This window comes from Bufo bufo, chromosome 11 (genome assembly GCF_905171765.1).
Source record: "Bufo bufo chromosome 11, aBufBuf1.1, whole genome shotgun sequence".
NCBI lineage: Eukaryota > Metazoa > Chordata > Amphibia > Anura > Bufonidae > Bufo > Bufo bufo.
In genome coordinates this window covers 77019075-77038815 of record NC_053399.1, presented here as the reverse complement: position 1 = coordinate 77038815, position 19741 = coordinate 77019075, and the positions used below count along the sequence as shown (strand labels likewise).

The window sequence follows — 19741 nt, the reverse complement described above, 5'->3', positions numbered from 1 at the left end:
TACATTGTTATTCTATGAAGAATTTGAAATTCTTATGCACAAGAGCAGATTTTTTTTCAGTGCAGATTTTATTTTTCCCGACTGTTTTTCTCCATTCACTTCAATGGGGAGAGTAAAATTCTGCCTGTTAAATCTGCACCAATTGATGCGGATTGACTTCACGGATTTCCTATTTATGCAAATTAGGGCTTCTGTGCACCGAGGGGCGTTGCCAGCACTGGAAAGCTGAGGTGCACAGAGAGGCTAGGCCCCCATCTCTCAGTGCACTGAAGACCTAATTTGCCTAAAAATTTTTATTTGTCTCAGGAACGTCACAACTGATTTTTTTATTTTTTATTTACCTTTAGAATTACTTAGGAAGTGAATAGTATCAGTCCACAGACTACAGGAAATTACTAATATGCATCACATCTATTCCATTTAAGTGTAATTCACCAGGCTAGGTTTATAGAAAACATGATTTTATTTACATTTTTACAGTCCGTTTTCTTGGTACAGCCACCACTGTGTAACATTACATTTATACAAATATATACATAGGAGGGACATTGGAAACCGGTTTTTTACTCTTAAATTCCTATATTAATATTGACATAACAAGGTGTGTTATTTGAAGGGCAGGCCGGCCTTTTAAAGCCTTCTTCTATAAGAAGCACATACCACAGCCATCTATAAATGCCGTAGGATGCTGTAGAACCAGATCGGTAGGTTTGACTATTAGAGATTAACATGCCAGGTAGGTAAATTATGCGTTCTGGCTGGCAACTGACTGGCTAATGTTTGCCCTCTATGACCAGTATTTGTTCTCAATACATACTATGGTAGTACCCTGACCCACAGTACTGGTGGTGCCAGGGACTTAAGTTGCCCACCTACTTTACCAGAGGTGGCCATAAAGAGCAGAGTGGAAACCTGCATTTCATGTAAATTTACCTAGATGGTAACAACATGCCCATATATTCAATACAAAAAAATGTGGGAAACACTTCCCTTTAAATTTCATTCCATAGTTACTTGTAATTCGGATCTCATCATGACCATCCTCTCACTTAAAGGAGAAATCCAGCCCCAAGCAAACTGCCGCTATGGCATACAGATAGATAACATTTCAGTGCTTTTCTTACTAAAAGTCTTGACAACTTTTTTAAAAAAAGTGTTCTTCCTCACTGTGGTGACAACTTATACTGTATCAGAAATCCTGGATGATGAGATTTTTCTAGACTAGATTTCTCCTTTATATTACATTTTGCATTCTTATACTCTTCTATTATTTCACTTTCTAAAAATCCTTTTCTACATACTTTTCCACTTACTTACAAACATCCTTCTTACCATCTGACAGCTCTGCCTTTTCCATTCAATATTTCTTTACTACAATCTTCTTATTCTTTAAAGAATATGGATTTACTTGATGATATCATTTACTATAATTGTCTACACCTGCATGGACATTAGATTTTCCTTGGCAGATCCCTACTGAGGCCACATCTGGTTGAACATTCTGTTCTTTTGATGATCAGTAGATGGAAAGCTCAGCAAAACCTCAAACTGGGGTTGACCAGGCTACAGATACTGACTTAGTCATGATAGGTCATCATATCAGATCAGTGGGTCACCAATATCTGTAGCTTGGACACCCTTTAAGGTGTCCATATGCCTTCAATAATTCTATGTCTCCGACTCCCCCATAAAACAAACATGCTTAGGTCCACCATTCAACTAACAGCTTTCACGTCTTAATGGACTGTGCCCGATTTGTGGGCTCATGCAGAACAGAACTGAGTTGTACTCCTGTACAGGCGTCTGCTATTTGCATCAGGCTAAAAATCAAGAAGTAGTGTGTGATGGACCCTAGGAGATCCATCTTCTGGAATAAAGGTCTGCAGTCATGAGGATGTCTTTTGATAAGTACATAAGAGGAAAAGCCATGATTAACAATTCTCTTAACTACCGTACCAGAAACAAGTTGCCCTATGAACAATGTACTGATCATGTAGGAGATACATAAGGCGAGGTAATTTAACCTGAAAATACATCAGCAAATATATTGGTGATATTGGTGGTATTGGGCGAACAATAGATGTTATGAGGAACATTTTAGTGTCAATATTCCTAAGGCATGCATGCAAGTATTGCCAAACCAATCATCTATAGAAGCTTCACAGTTGATACCTGTTAATGATTTGCGCTATTAAAGGGTACTCCTATGAGAGTATCTGCTGATATTTCAAAGGTTGCAGGAGCTGGTCCTGGTGCTCTTTTGACAGCGGCACCACAAAGCCAATTCTCTCATGAAATCAGAAGGGGGTGTTACGCCTGCATGAGCCTAAAGGAAGCCCATTGTAGAGGTTTTGGTGTTCATGTTGGTTCTTTTCTGTTTTGTCCTTTGGTGGTTATTACGCTATTATTTTTACATGTCGGATTTTGTTCTGTTGTATCTTTGGTGGTTAGGGAAATGCTTGAAGTGGTTAGCAGAGGCATTATCTCTCCACTTTCATAGAAATAACATGACTTAACGCATCCGGGCATGTTGATGGAGGAGACTACAGTCAACCCAGACAATTATATGGCTATGGCATATGATGATAGCTTTTTTTAGGTTTCCATTCATTTCTCTACAAATGAGCACCAGGACTGCCTCACACAGACATTGGTTTGGGACCTAGTTTCTGAACCCTGATTGATGTGATACTTCAGAAATTGCCATTGGACCTTTCAGAGACAACTTCTTTAGAATAAGATGTATATTTTGTGTTGATATTCACAGTGCATTAAAACTTCATATCACATTTCAACAACTGATAAACGTCAAATTAATGAACTTATCACAACAGCCGTGACAGAATATTTGAGCACATTCTCATTGAAAATATAGAATTGTTGGGTGCATAGATTTTAAAAAGGCATAATCCTTTTGATTCACTTAAAACATGTCCAACAGTAAATCTAATGTACCACTTGCTAAAACTTCTTAATTCTGCAGGCGGTCTCATCTTTGTGTTGAAACCCCAAATTGAGTACTCATTGTCTGTCTTATGTACATAATGGGTTCAACAAAGCAGAAATATTTCTTCCCCACCGGCACTTGCGAAAGTCTTTTAAAAAACCCTTTGAGCTCAGTTTTTTTCCAGCCTTGCCTTGTGTTCAATGGCACTGAGAATGGCGGTGTCAAATACCTCTTTAAGATTTTTCTGAGTCAATGCAGAACATTCAACATATGTCTGAGCTCTTATCTTCTGTGCCACTGCCTGCGCTTGAGACTCCGTCACAGGTCTAACGTGATATTTATTTAGGTTGATCAACACATTGACATCATCTCTAAGGTCAGTCTGTGTTCCCACCAAAACCACTGGCGTGTGTGGGCTGTGGGTACGGATTTCTGGAATCCACTTCTCAGTTACATTTTGGAAGGAGCTAGGATTCACAACACTGAAGCACACCAGAAAGACGTCGGTTTCGGGATAGCATAGTGAGCGGAGGTGGTCAAAGTCTTCCTGTCAAGAAGAAAAAATAAAAATAAAGTCACGTCTCTCATCTCCATAAGCACAGTTTAAAAGATTTGGCTATAGATGCAAGAAACTGGTGGGCATTGAAAAGTGATTTCATGTTTACTTAAATTGTGCACCAAGGACCACGGCTGGTTTTAGACAAGCATGGTCATTCGGGGAAACAAATTCCGAGTGGGAGCATTATTTCCCGGCCTGAATGCTGCTCATGGCATTATAATGATTTATATAATGCTGTGGGTTCCTGCCCGATATCGGCTGTAATGAACTATACTCCCATAAAGCTTCCGTGGACTCTGTCACAATAGCAGCGTTCAGGCTGGGAAATAATGCTCACAATAAAAGGTGTGTTTCCCGGAATGAAATGAGCCTAACCGTCTCAGGTATTTAAAGGGGTTGTACGACTTATATGAAAACCTTCCAGGTTGCCTTAAGTTCTATAAAATAAAAAAAGAAGATCATATACTTACCACTTATCTATGGCTGTTATCGGCGATGTCGCTTCAGTCCTTAACTCTGGTGTGTGATCACAGACAGCAGCTGTGAGGTAGGTGAACATCAGAGCGACATAGCTGGAAACAGCTGGGGATAAAGCGCTGAGTATATGTTCTTTTATTATTTTATCATATTTAGGGCACTGGGGAGGTTTTCATACAAGTTGGACAGTCCTCGAGTAAGTTAGCATTCAGTTTAGATCTCCTTTTATGCACATAGACAAGTAGACTCTTCACACTCAAACCCACCGCGCTGGAACCTTGCAATAAACCGGCAAGTAGCTTGCCATTCAGGTGTTTTGAAGTCTGAAAAATAGTTTATCTTCTGCAACGATTTCATGGATAGTGCATGATCCTTTTTAGCTGTTACACCAATCAAACCAGTAAGAGTGGAAAATAAGTAACACCAATGTTGGTGGGAGCTCTTAACACAACATTCCTTAGATTAGTTTCCCCCCCCCCCCCCCCCCAAAACAAGCAAGTTGTAATGCCTATTCTCACATGACATTACCTTGCATTGAAATACTAATTCTATAATGTGAATAAATAATGGAAGACTTGTGAGGGCACAATGGAAATGGAGTTTATGTACACACCTGTCCAGCAGTGTCACAAAGTTGGATTCGTACTGGTGCCCCATCCACTTGCACTTGAACTGAAAGATAAAAAAAACGGAAAAGACAAGTTAATAGCAAGAAACCATCTAAAAGCCACATTTCAGCAAACAATTAATTTAAGGGCAGGTTCACAACCACGCTAGTTATTTCGGTTTTGAGGAGCACATGGCCTTGCCCATATTTTGGTCTGCAAGCAACGAATCTGCAACATATGGTGTGTATTCCAACTTTTTCTTACTCTCATTAACAGAAAGGACTATTCTTGTCCGAAATATGAACAAGAATTGGACTAGAATTAAACAACGCGTTCTTCACATGTGAAGGACTGTCCGTGCTGGTGAAGAAGGTCCACCTGCTGCTTCATTGACAGGGCCCGGACATCTCGTTCAGACCTGACAATCATGTTGTGTGCCGCTAATCCAAGTAGTGTGGCATTTGCAATTGCTCTGTTTCTGGAGCAGCGACTCTTTATGCGCCGTTCATACACAGTCACTACTCTGGAAGCAGAGTTAATGCTCTTGCACCATTACACGGAGCAGTAGCGCAGCCACAAGATTGGGCGAGATCTCTGACTCGGTCAATCGAGCGCCAGGGGGAACTTCTTCACCAGTGGGAACAGCTTCTCGTAGGTGAAGACCTCTTGTTAATTAGACAAATTGGTTCATATGAAAATCGATTCGGTCATCATTAAATAGGACATGGCCCATAATTTGAGGAACGGCCAACATGGATCTGCAAAAATACATGGATAAAAAAATACTCTTGTGACCATGAAGCCTTAAACAATAACTGGAAATCTACACCTAAAGGAGACAACCAGACCAAACTATAAAATTCAATTGAAAACTTTTTAACATCTTTCCTATATCTTGACTCTTGAGATAGAATTTTTTGAAGTTACTCCCAAGCCTGAGGTAGCACTACTGAGTTTTTATTCAGTAATCACAAAGATCATGGAAATGTGATTATAAAAGAAGGAAAAAATATATCAAAAAGTGTATACTAAATGGTTAAAAAACATTGTTGAGGTGTGTAGATTCACAATTCATGTGTTTAGTTTCACAGCTATTTTAAAGTGTGGGATCCGCATGCTAATAAACGTTATGGTATATATGGGGACGCACACAATTGTTTTAGTCAGTATCTCATATAACCAGTTTTACACATAGAAGCCATTTCAATTGTTACATGGTAGCTTGTGTGTGGCCAGTTTTACATAAAAGCGGTCATAAGGGTTGTGTGGGAGGAGGGGCGCACCATCTTTTGAAATGAAAAAAGCCAGGAAGACTGGTTTGGGTTTCACGTTTTGACCTTAGGCCGCTCAACTTATTGTCTTGAATCTCAGGTATTAAAACTTGTTTGCAAGTAATGGGTGACTTGAGTTTACTGCAAAGTGACCGTCACCACGTGGGAGATCAAAACACAATATTATGCAGCTTTTTCTAGATCATGATCGCCGACTTTAGAGCACGCACTGACTTACGTCTCAGACACCGGTTGATGAGATATTAGACAGACATTCTAAGGGAATAGGTCACCTATATTTTTTTCTAATAGTTAAAGCCAGAGAGTGGGATATCTCTTTTTCTAATCAGTTTTTATTTTCTGATTGTAGATTTTTTTCATTGTTCTTTGAACATGATTATAGGGCAGCCATCTTGCCTAGAGGTTTTCTAGGCATGCTCCATGACATGTGCAGAGATCATTGTGCAGGGAGGGGGGTAGATAAGCTTTGACCATCACTGACTGCAATTGGTGAATCCTGTGTTTTTTATGTATAGGTGATATCTGTCATTATAATCCTGTCTGACAAGATGACTGCTGAAATGTTCTCTATATATTCAGAAGTGGCGACTATTACGCTTAATTACCAGTGTGTGCAAACAATGCAGGATTTTCGATTTTTTTTTTTTAAAGCATAGCATAGAAAAATAAAAATAACGTCACCAACATTTTTCAAAAACTATAATTTAACAAAACACTAACAGGTTATTTTCTGATGACACATTTCCTTCAATGATAAGACCACAATGAAGACTGGTGTAATGTGCAAACCAGTATGGCAAGAGGTTGTGTTCCCCAAAACAAACAACTGGTGGAAAGTTGAACAGGAAGTAACACAAGAAGAAAAGAAAGTATCACTGTGGGCCTGGGCTTTCTTTTCTTCTTTGTGGTCTTCATTGTGGTCTTATCATTGAACACTCAAGAAAAGCAAATGTAACATGGGCATTGAAAAGTAAATCAAAAGGTGAAACTGAATTAAAACCCCCCAACTGTGAAGTAAACAAAGAGAAACTTGGAAGAAAATCTGAAATTCAAATTGTTTCAGATTTCAGAGAAAGCATGAAAAGTCAAAACAACAATGGAAATGTGTTCTCACTAAAACTGGTTTCCCATGTAATGGAAAGTATGACTGATAAGGAAACTCATAGGATTCATGTTAAATCATGAAACAACCTTCTTCATGCCCTGCTACTGTATAACAGCTGGGTCATTTTGGATGGAGAAACAGCAGCATGAAGCCTTGTGGCAGCCCACAGAGGGAGTAGTATGGCCTCTGTGCACTGCTGTGAGTTGGGGACCATATGTATTGAGGTATATTTCCCTTAGAAGTATTCTTCCATACATGGCACCTGAATTACGTATGTATCCAACAATAGAAAACACTTTTTATGCCTCCGTATTCAAACAGGAGTCCTATGGAAGTACAGTGTTGGCGTCGTTCTACAGCTCCTTGCACTTTGGAGGTTTGGGAAGGTTTCTGAAGTCTGTGTTTCTAAAGCTTCAATTTACCAGACAGTGAAAACAGCAACCCACTGCACCATATTCTTGAAAATACTGCTCACAGCTTAACAAATTTGGTACAAACCGCCATGTATGTTAGATACCGTTTTCTCCTTTATGCTGCTTCATAAATGTAGTACCTGTGTGCCAAGATATGAGTCATACTTCTTTTAAGCACACAACTTGCTTTGAACAGTTTTCAAAACCGTTGGAATAGGCATGAAGAGTAAACTTTGGAACAAGTCATGTGTATACAATTTTTTTTGCCAAACTTTGTGACAGAATACATTTTGCTTAGTAAATGCTCCACCCTCAAAGTATTTAGTTTTATTTAAAATCCTAGGATGTCCTCCCCAGTGTATATTGAAAATAAAATTTAGGGTTATAGACAGGGACAGAATGGGAACCTAAGGTGGTCCCAATGTGTTAGGTGGGTCCAAATTGACAGAAGGTGGGGCAAATAAAGTTGGCAGGGTCAGTAATCGCATAGTACAGCAGAATACCATCCCAAATCATTAAGTACCACACTGAAGCACAAGATACCTCCCCAGATGCTGTCCCTCTGTTATGGCCATCAATAGCTTCCACATTATGTTCTCCTCCAATTGTCTCCAACATAGATATGGAGCAGGAGGCGAGATGTGGGCCTCAACACTATGCCAACCCTACCTTCAGCATGCTGCCTGGATTTCCTCTAATAATCACCCCTAGAGTGACAAGGACTATGGACACCTACCCACTGGGGAAAATTCTGGGTCTATGGTTAGTTTTCCCCTGGTTATAGTGAATGTTGGGGAGGTAAAAAGGTATGGATGAAGCTAACATATTTGGCTTTACCATACAAACATGGAGGATTGGAAATCCCTAATATTAAAGTTTACTATGGCTTCAGTTCTTGTCCTTCTTATGATATGGGAGCAGACGGTGGATAGTAAAGGCCTATGCTGAACCCTTGCGCTTTTTTGGAATCTTCTCAATTGAGGAAGGGACAGTAGGATGAAGTTCCTATTGTGAAATCAGTTAGCTAAAACTTGGAAAAAAATGTAAGGGGTATTTGAGTGTTGGGAGCTCACCACTTATCAATCCAATATGGTACAATAGGGTGTTAAGGGAGATAACTAAAATTTAAGTTAAGTTAATTTTGGACTTGAAAAGGATTTTGCTATATAGCCCAATTGATTCGGGATGTCAAATTGGGGGGTATGGCATTAAACAGATGCAGTTAATTGATCGTAAGAATAATTTCCCAATGTAAATGAAGGTAAGGCTGGCCATACCAATAAGTTGGCTGCCAAATTTATTTTCAGCCAACAGCTGTCACTCATTCATAAGTCCTTCATACATACGCATGAGCAACTCGCGCAAGCATGAATGTGATCTCATTAGGAGAGAAGGCCACCTCCAGATCTTTTCTGGGAGTTTAATGTTGATGGCCAACGGGATAGGTCATCAACAGGGGCGTAGCTAAAAGCTCATGGGCCCTGGTGCAAGAGTTCAGCTTGGGCCCCCATCCTCAGTGCTTGTTGGCAAGGGGCAGGGGAGCACATAGCCTTCCTGCTGCCTGAGGCAAACATTGAAATGGCACCCACTCATGCCAAATTCTTAACCTAACCCCTTCCCTCCAGACAGAGGTGTAAATTGACCAGTATGCACTTTCTATAATGCCAGTGTCTTATGTGGCACAAGGGTCTTTGGGCCCCCTCAGGCTTCTGGGCCCGGTAGCGACTTCTACCTCTGCACACCCTATAGCTACGCCCCTGGTCATCAATATCTGAAAGGTGGGGGACCGGATACCCACTACCACCACTGATAAGCTGTTTGAAGTGGTTGCAGTGCTCTGGCGAGTGCTGTGGCACCTCACACTGCATAGGCTTCTTCAAACAGCCGATCATGGGAGTGCCGGGGTGCCAGGATTAAGGCTCACACTGATCAGATCTTGATGGGCTATTCTGAGGATAGATCATCAATCTTGTCCTCCCAGAAAACCTCCTTAACAATAAACCTTAAAACTATAATTTATCATCGCTGTTGACTAAATTTGCCACCTTAAAAATCCTTGTTCATGTCAGCACAATAATTCACCCACAAGGGGTGCAGAGGCTTCAATCGCACTTGGGTCTAGGTGCCTCTGCCATATAAGACATCATACATGGCACGTGGTAGGTGGCCTATGATCTTCAAGTCATCCCTGTGGCTATTGGTATCTAGTACAAGGCAACCTTTCAGGAACAGTGGCAAGACATCAATGACACCACCCACCAGCAGACATGAGAATCTAATGGATATTTCGATCATGACATGACATGTTTTTTTTAATGCTAGTAACAATCCGGACTAATACAAGCGGTGTCTCTGCTTGCATTACATATACGGTGCTTGAAGTCATTAAAACTGCGTTTGGTTGTCCTGCTGCCAATGACCTTTCGCTACATATGACTTAGTACTAGTACTTTCACATCTGCATTTTTGCTAGATCCGTCATGGATCAGCAAAAACGCACCCGTTAGGATAACACAACCGACTGCATCCGTTCTAAACAGATCCGGTTGTATCTAAAAATAGCCATGACGGATCAGTCTCTAAAACCATTGCAAGTCAATGGGCACCGGATCAAATTTCTTTTGTGTACGAGAAAACAGATTTGGCTCTATTCTCTTACATTGTGTTCCATGCCAGATCAGTCTTGCTCCGCATCCCATGACGCATTCAAAAACTTCTTTGGGAATGCAACCAAATGGACCAGAATGCAATCTGGTGCACTACGTTCCGTTTAGTTCAGTTGATACTGCTTACAGTATCATGAGCAATATGCCGCCTGGCATTGTCCTCTTGAAAATCGGCTTTGAAGAAATGGCTACTACAGGTTCCACAGCCAAATCAATGAAAGTTGAGCTGTTAATGTACCTGAAATGAAGGCTAGAGCGGTCCAGCTACCGTATCTACATTATGCAACCCCACACCATAATCCCGGTAGTAGGAGCGTTGTGACATTCCCATGTGAAGTTATCTTCATGGTGTTGACCACGTGGTCTCCAGACCAATCTCTGGCTATTATTGAGTCTGGGATAAAAGCCGGACTCATCGCTGAAGTCTAGCCTCCACACAACTTGATCCAATTTTTGAGGGTTCATATGGCTAAAAACTTTGCTTTCAATCTGGATTTTATGCCTCCCACATGCCATAGCTGAAGCTAGGTTGCAGATTTTTCAATGGTGAGGAGTGAATGTGATGCCAAGCCTTTGGAGAGCCAATAACAGATTAGGACATCATAAACCCAATGGTAAAGTAATATGGTGTCTGATGGAGCATGAAAGTTATTTTTTGGCAGATTTGCCTTGTGAGAAATTGAAGGAATTCAGAGGTACCGGGGTACACCACCAATGAGGCCAGGTGAGGCGATCACCTCAGGCAGCACCGGGTAGGGGCAAGAGGGGTGGTAGCGGAAGGGCCATGGGCAACGAGCGCTTTCATTGTGGCAAAGGGGTTAGGTTTAGAAATTGGCATGGGGAGGGGCTTTTCCTTTTTCACCTCAGGCAGCAGAAAGGCTAGGTGCACCCCTGTGTAGGTACAGCTTGGAGGTTATACAGAGCTATAATACGCTTATGTATATGTGGCCTGAAGATTATTATTTTTAATTAAAATTTAAACCCACATAATGCCACAGATGAAATCCGAATTCTTGAGGGCTGACAAAATGATTATCCAACCGCTTCAATCCATATAAATGCCTCCAGTAATGGACTGCCCCCTGCATGATCACATCATCATTAGCACACAGACTAGACCTGAAAAAATTCTCATTTTCCAATTAGAGAGTGCATGACAATCGGGATAGAGGCATGACGCTTTCTTCCCGTCAGGTCTTTCCCACATATAGTGGAGGACAATTAGACAGCACACGGGTGTGACCTCTGACTGGAGTGTGTTCTGTCACCTAAGAAGCTTGTTAAGTCCTGGGAAAATCAAATCAGAACTTCAGCAGAACCTGTTTAACTGGAAACGCTCCTGTCAACCGATACTGGCAGCTGAAGAGGCTGCGATGCTGGCTTTGTTTTTAGTAATCGCTGTGTGGAGTGTCTTATATACAGTATAAATGTCATATATAGGTTCAATTCTCCAAAAATAACCTATAGACAATAAGGGGGGCATTTATTATGCTATTTACACCATTATCGTGGCGTTAAAAAGTTGCAATTTATGTTGCAGACCATTTTTGCGGCATAACTTGCGAGTTTTCCTCTTTCCTGAAGTGGCGAGGAATGGGGGTGCGGTGATGATCAGCTCTTGCCAACTTGCACAGCCTACGGGAGGATGGCAAGGCCTGCGCCAAAGCATAACTTTAGAGCATCGTCCGGCTGTGCAGGGGTGAAATCAAGACCAGCGATGAAAACGCCATTCTTGATAAATATCCCCCTAAGGCCCTATTGCCCTCTTGTGTTCCATGCAGCGGTTTCTGTTTTTAGCAAATCCGGATGACAACCGTTCTTGTTGTGACTACAGGCTTCCCAGCTTGCCTGAATCTGTGACTACTATATGTGCCGAGTTAGGCCTCATGCACACGACCGTATTTTTGGTCTGGTTTTGCAGATTGATGTGGACCCATTCATTTCAATGGGCCTCAAAAAAACGTTGTGCTGTTCGCGCCACAGTCCTCTAAAAAAAAAAGAAAAAATTTAACATGTCCTATACTTGTCCATTTTGCGGATGAGGATAGGACAAAAAAAAAAAAAAAAAAAAGAAGGTGGTACGCACATGACCAGTATCCGCGTTTTGTGGATCCGCAGTTTGCGCACCTCAAAACACATACAGTCATGTGCATGAGGCCTTATTCACAGGTCAGTGATTTCCATGAGCAGAGCCAAAACCAGGAGTGGAACCTACACAGAGATAAGAGAAAGATCTGCACCTGTTCTGTGTTTAGACCTTTCACCCGGTTTTGGCTCAGAATCACTGATGTAAATCACTGTGTGAATAAGGTCTTACACGGTTATGTTACATTCACACGACCGTATGCGTTTTGCAGTCCGCGAATTGCGGATCCGCCATGTGCATTCCGCATTTTGTGGACCTCACATGACCGGTGCTATATAGAAAAGGCATATTCTTGTCCGCGATTGCGGACATGCTCTATATTTTTGCGGGGCCATGGAACAGAATTACGGATGCGGACAGCACACTGTGCTGTCTGCATCTTTTGCGGCCCCATTAAAATGAATGGGTCCACATCCATTCCTCAATTTTGCAGAGCGGTGCCGAACCATTCATACGGTCATCTGAATGTAGTCTTAGACTTCATGTACATGTCCTGTCTGTATTTCGGTCCACAATGAGGCCTCTTGCACACGAACGTGTGCACCCAGTTGCCATATTGCGGACCACATTTTCGTATCCGCAATACACGGGTGCCGTTCCGTGGACATTCCGCATCACGGATGCGGACCCATTCACTTCAATGGGTCTGCAAATCCGGAGATGCGGAACGGAACCCTATGGAAGCACTATTGAGTGCTTCTGTGGGGTTTCGTCCCGTACTTCCGTTTTGCAAAAAGATGTCCTATCTTTTTGCGGAACGGCCGGATCGCGGACCCATCGTGCGCAAGAGGCCTGAATCTGCAAAATATGAATAGGGGCTCATGCAGACGGCCGTTGCTCAGCCGCTCTGTGCATTGGGAACCACAATTTGCAGTCCCCAATGCACGGGCACTATTTGGGCGGCTGCCATGATGGATCCAGGCCCATTCAGCTTGAAAGGGTCCGTTATCCGTCTGCACCGCAATTTTTTTTTTTAACAAGTTCTATATTTTTTGCTGTGCGGAGTCACGGAGAGAAACCCTACAAAAGCACTCCGTAGTGCCTCCGTGGGGTTCCATGCCTTTGTTCCGCACCGCACCTTCCAGAATGCTGCGCAAAAATGTCCGGGGCCCGGCCATCTGCATAAGACCTAACTTCTATGTGCATTCTGTATTTTTCTCACTCCCATGAATCGAAATGGCTATTCTCATCCGCAATACAGTGAAGAATAATTTGCCACATGGATCCGCAACTGGTACCTTGTAAACGAAGCCAAGTTCGGTTCCAAGTTTTAAAAATCAACTAATGAAGATATTCAACAAAGTCTCGCATGACTTTCCGAATAACTAACTTCGGCTCATCAGAGCCCATACATTTTGATATTGTACGGAGACAATCTCCATACAGCATTAATCCGAAGTTTTGAGCGAAGTGACTTCGGATGTACCATCCGAAGCTCGCTCATCACTGCTGAAGGACACTGAAACCTTTGAGAACCTGATATGCCTGGCAATGACCCGAGAACAATTGTTCATCAGTTTACTGTGAACATGATTAGCATACAATGAAGTATAGCCTAATATGTGCTGGGGCTGTTGATGTGGCAAATTCAACATTTGAAGGGTCAACAACCTAATTAAAGACGAGATGCTTTTTATCTTCTACTACTTGTTCTACTTAGCTTTAAAGACTCCAAGTGGGTGGTGGGGGTGGTAAGACTATGGGTTCTTTCCATATCTCACTCCATGTAGGAGATCGGTGTGGCCTCCAAGATCAGGATTAGAATAGATTGTAATTTTGGAAACTAGAATGTATCTGGCTGTGGGTTAGTTGAGCTTTCCTTATGTTGTCCCTGGGGACCTTCTAAACTGATGTCCCAGGGAAAATCCATGTGGAAGACAATGAAGACTCCCTTGTGTGTTTGGTGATCATAGTGAGCCGATGACATCATGTGAATTTTTAGTGACTAAGCGTCAATGACATTTATAATAAAGTATTATAATAATTAAATGCATTAGACACCGCAATGCAATCCAATCCAAGATAACACCGTCTAGGTCCTAAGGCAGAACCTGGTCATTTATCAGTGTGTCATAACACACCAATGCATTGGGTAGAACGGGTATTTATAAAATGGGAACAAATGCCGCATCCAGAATGGGAGCGATGGCTAGACATTTACATGTTGAATGTTTTGGTGAATTTTTTTCCTAAAAACATTTCTTTACAATTCAAAATGAAATTCTAGTAGATTTTAGGACGCAACCTGGATTTCAACCATATCAACTAAAAGGCTAAATTCACGTCTGAATGCTAGAAAACGTGGTTTTACGTGGTTGTCTGTTAAACTTTTTTTCCGCAGTGTGTGAACATACCCTAGTGAGAAACCCACATGGTGAGAGCTGTGACATCTCAGCAGGAGACAAATTAAAGTGAAAGGAGAAGACAATGCAGATTATCCTGGGCAGGAAGGAGATGGGGCAGCTTTTATTCTAACCGTGTCAGTCTCAACAACAAAAAGTCAGTGTCTACATGATAACCCCCACATTTTGTCACTTATCAGAAAGAGGAGGTAACACTTACTGGGAAAGCAAGACAGTGGCAATTTAACTCTAACAGTGTCAAGAAATTTAATCCAATTAAGGCCTCCTGCACACGACCGTTTCCCCCCCCCCAATTTACTGGCCATTCATTTCAATGGTTCCGCAAAAAAAAAAAACGTAATGTACTCCGTATGCATTCCGTTTCCGTATTTCCGTTCAAAGATAGAACATGTCCTATTATTGCCCGCAAATCACGTTCCGTGGCTCCATTCAAGTCAATGGGTCCGCAAAAAAATGGAACACATACGGAAATGCGTCCATATGTCTTCCGTTTCCGTTTTTTGCGGAACCATCTATTGAAAATGTTATGCCCACTCAATTTTATCTATGTAATTACTGTATACGCCATACGGAAAAACAGAACGGAAAAACGGAACAGAAACAAAAAATGGAACAACGGATCCGTGAAAAACGGACCGCAAAACACTGAAAAAGCAATACGGTCGTGTGCAGGAGGCCTAACCCTGTATGTATACAGACAAAGGGGGCATTTACACACGATTGTATCCGTTTTTGCTGTCTGCATCTTTTGCGGGCCCATTCATATGAATGGGTCCATATCTGATCTGCAAAAAATTCAGACTGGATGAGGACAGAACATATGGTCTGATCTGGTTTCTGAATGCAGTTTTGGAGGCCAAAATCAGGAGAGGATCAGCAGGTAACTTTTATTTTTGAATTCACTCCTGGTTTGGGCTTCCAAAACTGCATGAAAAAACCTGATTTGTGTGGCTGAACGCTAACAAAAAAAGTCATTATCAAGCTCAATCCAACAAGGTTTCTCACTTGCACTATAGTAGTAGCACAGCATATTGTACAGAGGTCTTCTACACAGTGGCCCTAAAATTTGATCTTTCAGAATAAATAAAACTGTATTAAACTTACCAGAATATGTGTCTAGGGCAGTCGGCTGGTATTCTGTCGGGTAACCATTTACAGTGTAGCTGACCACCAGGCTGGTCTTGCCCACCGCACCATCTCCAACAAGGACACACTTTATGCCTAGTTCTTGGCTGCTGGGTCTGGATGAATTTCTCCTCCTAAGGGATCCTGATAGCTGTGGACTCAGTCTGCTCCCATCAGAACAGTCCAGCATCACTTGAGGTGGCATGATAAGCACAGTCCAGGAGCCAGCCCTGGGATCTTCAATAAAAGCCTACAAGATAAATCCACTTTCTTTCTTCTCATGGGTCACTCTTCAAATGACCTTACCATGATGGAATTTCACCATTATTGTATTTCAAGTACATCCCACTCAAAGCTTTTCCTCTGTCATACTAAACAGGTGTGACTAGGTCATGGTTTGCTCTCCAACTGGTTTTAGCTTCGAGCCAGCCTTATTTATACCCTCCCTACCAGGACGGTAATTGGAGCCTACTGACTTCCTCCTAGACTCACAATGCTCTTGTCTAGTAATCATATGCTGTGCTATACACACTGTACAAGGAGGACTGTATTAAAGTCAGGTTTTTAAAAATCTATAAAGAAAAAGTACTATTTTAATTACAATTCAAATGATTTAGTCTTAATTAAAACAAGAATTTTGACATCATCATAAAGTGAAAAAATGGAGTTGGCTCTTCTCACTTTCACAGCGTCTGGAAAAATATCTCACATGGCAGAAATTTGTCATTGCCGCGACCGCAACCCCTGAATTGTAAAAATCTGGCACTGCTGCTACCCCATTTACTTCTATGCTATCATGGCTACACGCGATCTGTGGGTGCAACAGCTGTCACGCGACCAAGAGCGCAATGGACACAATGGGGGTCATTTCCTAAGACCGACTGCACTGTTGTAAGGGATGGCTAATTTAGAAATAAATCAGCTGCCCCCCCGGCAGTTTGTGCCCCTGGCTGAAGTAGTTTTTTTGCAAACATTTATGTCTGTTTCCAGGGGTAAATGAGCCCCGGACATGCCCCTGCTCTGCCTCTGTCCCACTCAATTTCTGAACATGGCGTAAATATTGACGCACGGCTGGTCATAAAAAAGGACTTGTGACTATTTTTTATAAATATAAAATCGTTGCAAGTCCCTTAATAAATGACCCCCAATATTACAGTACTGCATAAGAGCTGTAATTCATGGAGCTGTACCCAAAGACGGGACAGCACTGTACATATGTATGCCCCCAATTTCATTCAGAAGCATATAGTGTTATGCCCCTTTCACACGGGCGAGTATTCCGCGCGTATGCGATGCGTGAGGTGAACGCATTGCACCCGCACTGAATACCGACCCATTCATTTCTATGGGGCCGTTCACATGATCGGTGACTTGTGCGTTGCGTGAAAATCGCAGCATGCTCTATATTCTGTGTTTTTCACGCAACGCAGGCCCCATAGAAGTGAATGGGGTTGCGTGAAAATCGCAAGCATCCGCAAGCAAGTGCGGATGCGGTGCGATTTTCACACACTGTTGCTAGGAGACGATCGGGATGGAGACCCGATCATTATTATTTTCCCTTATAACATGGTTATAAGGGAAAATAATAGCATTCTGAATACAGAATGCATAGTACAATAGGGCTGGAGGGGTTAAAAAAAATAAAAAATAAATTGTAACTCACCTTAGTCCACTTGATCGCGAAGCCGGCATCTCCTCTGTCTTCTTTCTTCGGACCTGGGTAAAGGACCTGTGGTGACGTCACTCCGATCGTCACATGGTCCATCACATGATTCATCACCATGGTAAAAGATCATGTGATGGATTATGTGAGGACCGGAGTGACGTCACCACAGGTCCTTTACCCAGGTAATTATAGACCTTAAAGGGCTTCTGTCACCCCACTAAAGTCTTTTTTTTTTTTGGGCTAGTTAAATTACTTATACTGCGATATATGAAAATATAATGGTCTTACTTACTTTGCTTTAGCAGTTTCTTCTAAAAACGAACTTTTATAATATGTAAATTAGGTCTCTACCAGCAAGTAGGGCGGCTACTTGCTGGTAGCAGCTGCAGAAAACCGCCCCCTCGTCGTGTTGATTGACAGGGCCAGCCGTGATCTCCTCCTCCGGCCAGCCCTGTCGGCATTTCAAAAATCGCGCGCCTGTGTTCATTCGGCGCAGGCGCTCTGAGATAAGGAGGCTCGCCTCCTCAGCACTCCCTCAGTGCGCCTGCGCCGATGACGTCTTCTATTTTGGTGATGTCATCGGCGCAGGCGCACTGAGGGAGTGCTGAGGAGACGAGCCTCCTCATCTCAGAGCGCCTGCGCCGAATGAACACAGGCGTGCGATTTTTGAAATGCCGACAGGGCTGGCCGGAGGAGGAGATCCCGGCTGGCCCTGTCAATCAACACGACGAGGGGGCGGATTTCTGCAGCTGCTACCAGCAAGTAGACGCCCTACTTGCTGGTAGAGACCTAATTTACATATTATAAAAGTTTGTTTTTAGAAGAAACTGCTGAATCAAAGTAAGTAAGACCATTATATTTTCATATATCGCAATATAAGTAATTTAACTAGCCCAAAAAAAAAAAAGACTTTAGTGGGGTGACAGAAACCCTTTAATATTAATGTCAGATGCCGCGATCAGCGATGATCTGAGGGGTGCAATGGCGGGGAGCAGAGCAATCGCTGTTCCCTGTCATCGCACCCACTACTTAGGCCGGGTTCACATCGGCATTATAGAATTCCGTTACAGGTTCCATTATAACAGAGTTATAACGGAATATAACGGAATTCTAGGAAAAAACATTCCGTTTTGCTCCATCCTAATACATGTCTATGGGGACACATAACGGTTCCGTTATACAAGACGGAAAAAATAATCCTGTCTTCCGTTGGAAGTCTTTCTACAAGATTTTGGGGGGGCTCATGTCTGTGTTCAGGGCCGGCTCCAGGATCATGTGGGCCCTTGGGAGATAAAGTCTCAGTGGGCCCCCTTACACAGTGATAACTCTCCGAGTACAGATAATGTAGTAGATATCACCCGCAGTCCTATGTAAAACCACAGATAACACAGTGATGGCTGAGTACAGAAAATGTAGTAGTGTTACTTGCAGTCCTATGTAAAACCACAGATAACACTAGTGCTGATAATGTGGCAGTGTTACCTGCAGTCCTATGTAAAACCACAGATAGCACTAGTGCTGATAATGTGGCAGTGTTACCTGCAGTCCTATGTAAAAGCCACAGATATCACTAGTGCTGATAATGTGGTAGTGTTACCCGCAGTCCTATGTAAAAGCCACAGATATCACTAGTGCTGATAATGTGGTAGTGTTACCTGCAGTCCTATGTAAAACCACAGTTAACACTAGAGCTGATAATGTGGCAGTATTACCTGCAGCCCTATGTAAAACCACAGATAACACTAGTGTAGATCATGCGGTAGTGTTACCTACGTCCTTAGTGTGCCTCCCTGTGCCTCTACCACGGACTCCATGCTGGTGGCGCAGCCTCTTCTTCCTTCTTCTTCTTGCTCCACACAGAACGTCCTGATGCAGCTGCGTCAAGACATAGGAACACTGTGGGCATGGTGATGGTGACACACACACACAGGGACAGACACACACATATGGACAGACACTTATACGATGGTGAGATCGTCACAGCACCTGCTGTGTATGGGGCAGGCTCGCCGTCGCAGTCCGCTCCATCCATTGTCTCAGCACCGCATAGTGAGTGGGGCTGCCACATTATGTACATACATGTATATGGATGAGGAAAAGAAATGCACAGCAAGCAGTAAAGCAAATATTCCCAAATGCTCAGTCAGCAGTGATAAGTTATCAGTAATGACAGACTCACTCAGTGCTGACTGAGGCTGGACATGCTACTGACTGAGCCTTTAGGAATATTTGCTTTACTGCTTGCTGTGCATTTGTCATCCATATACATTACATTAGATGTGGTAGCCTGAGGTAAGGTATACTGGGGGGGGGGGGGGGTGTCTAAGGAATTCCCCCACAAAGAGGTTTGTTGCACAATTCATTATTTTCCTAT

At 42.5% G+C, this 19741-nt stretch overlaps 1 protein-coding gene across 1 annotated transcript; it reads right to left on the bottom strand.

The window, feature by feature from the left end:
* Positions 1-485: 485 nt before the first annotated feature.
* On the bottom strand, positions 486-16096 carry RHOV (ras homolog family member V). Its single transcript, XM_040412080.1, has 3 exons — positions 15681-16096; positions 4597-4655; positions 486-3494 (listed from the first exon to the last, which is right to left on the bottom strand). Exons 1-3 carry the CDS (start codon positions 15904-15906, stop codon positions 3117-3119), a joined length of 663 nt encoding a protein of 220 aa, XP_040268014.1. The 5' UTR covers positions 15907-16096; the 3' UTR covers positions 486-3116.
* Between the last annotated feature and the right edge of the window lie 3645 nt (positions 16097-19741).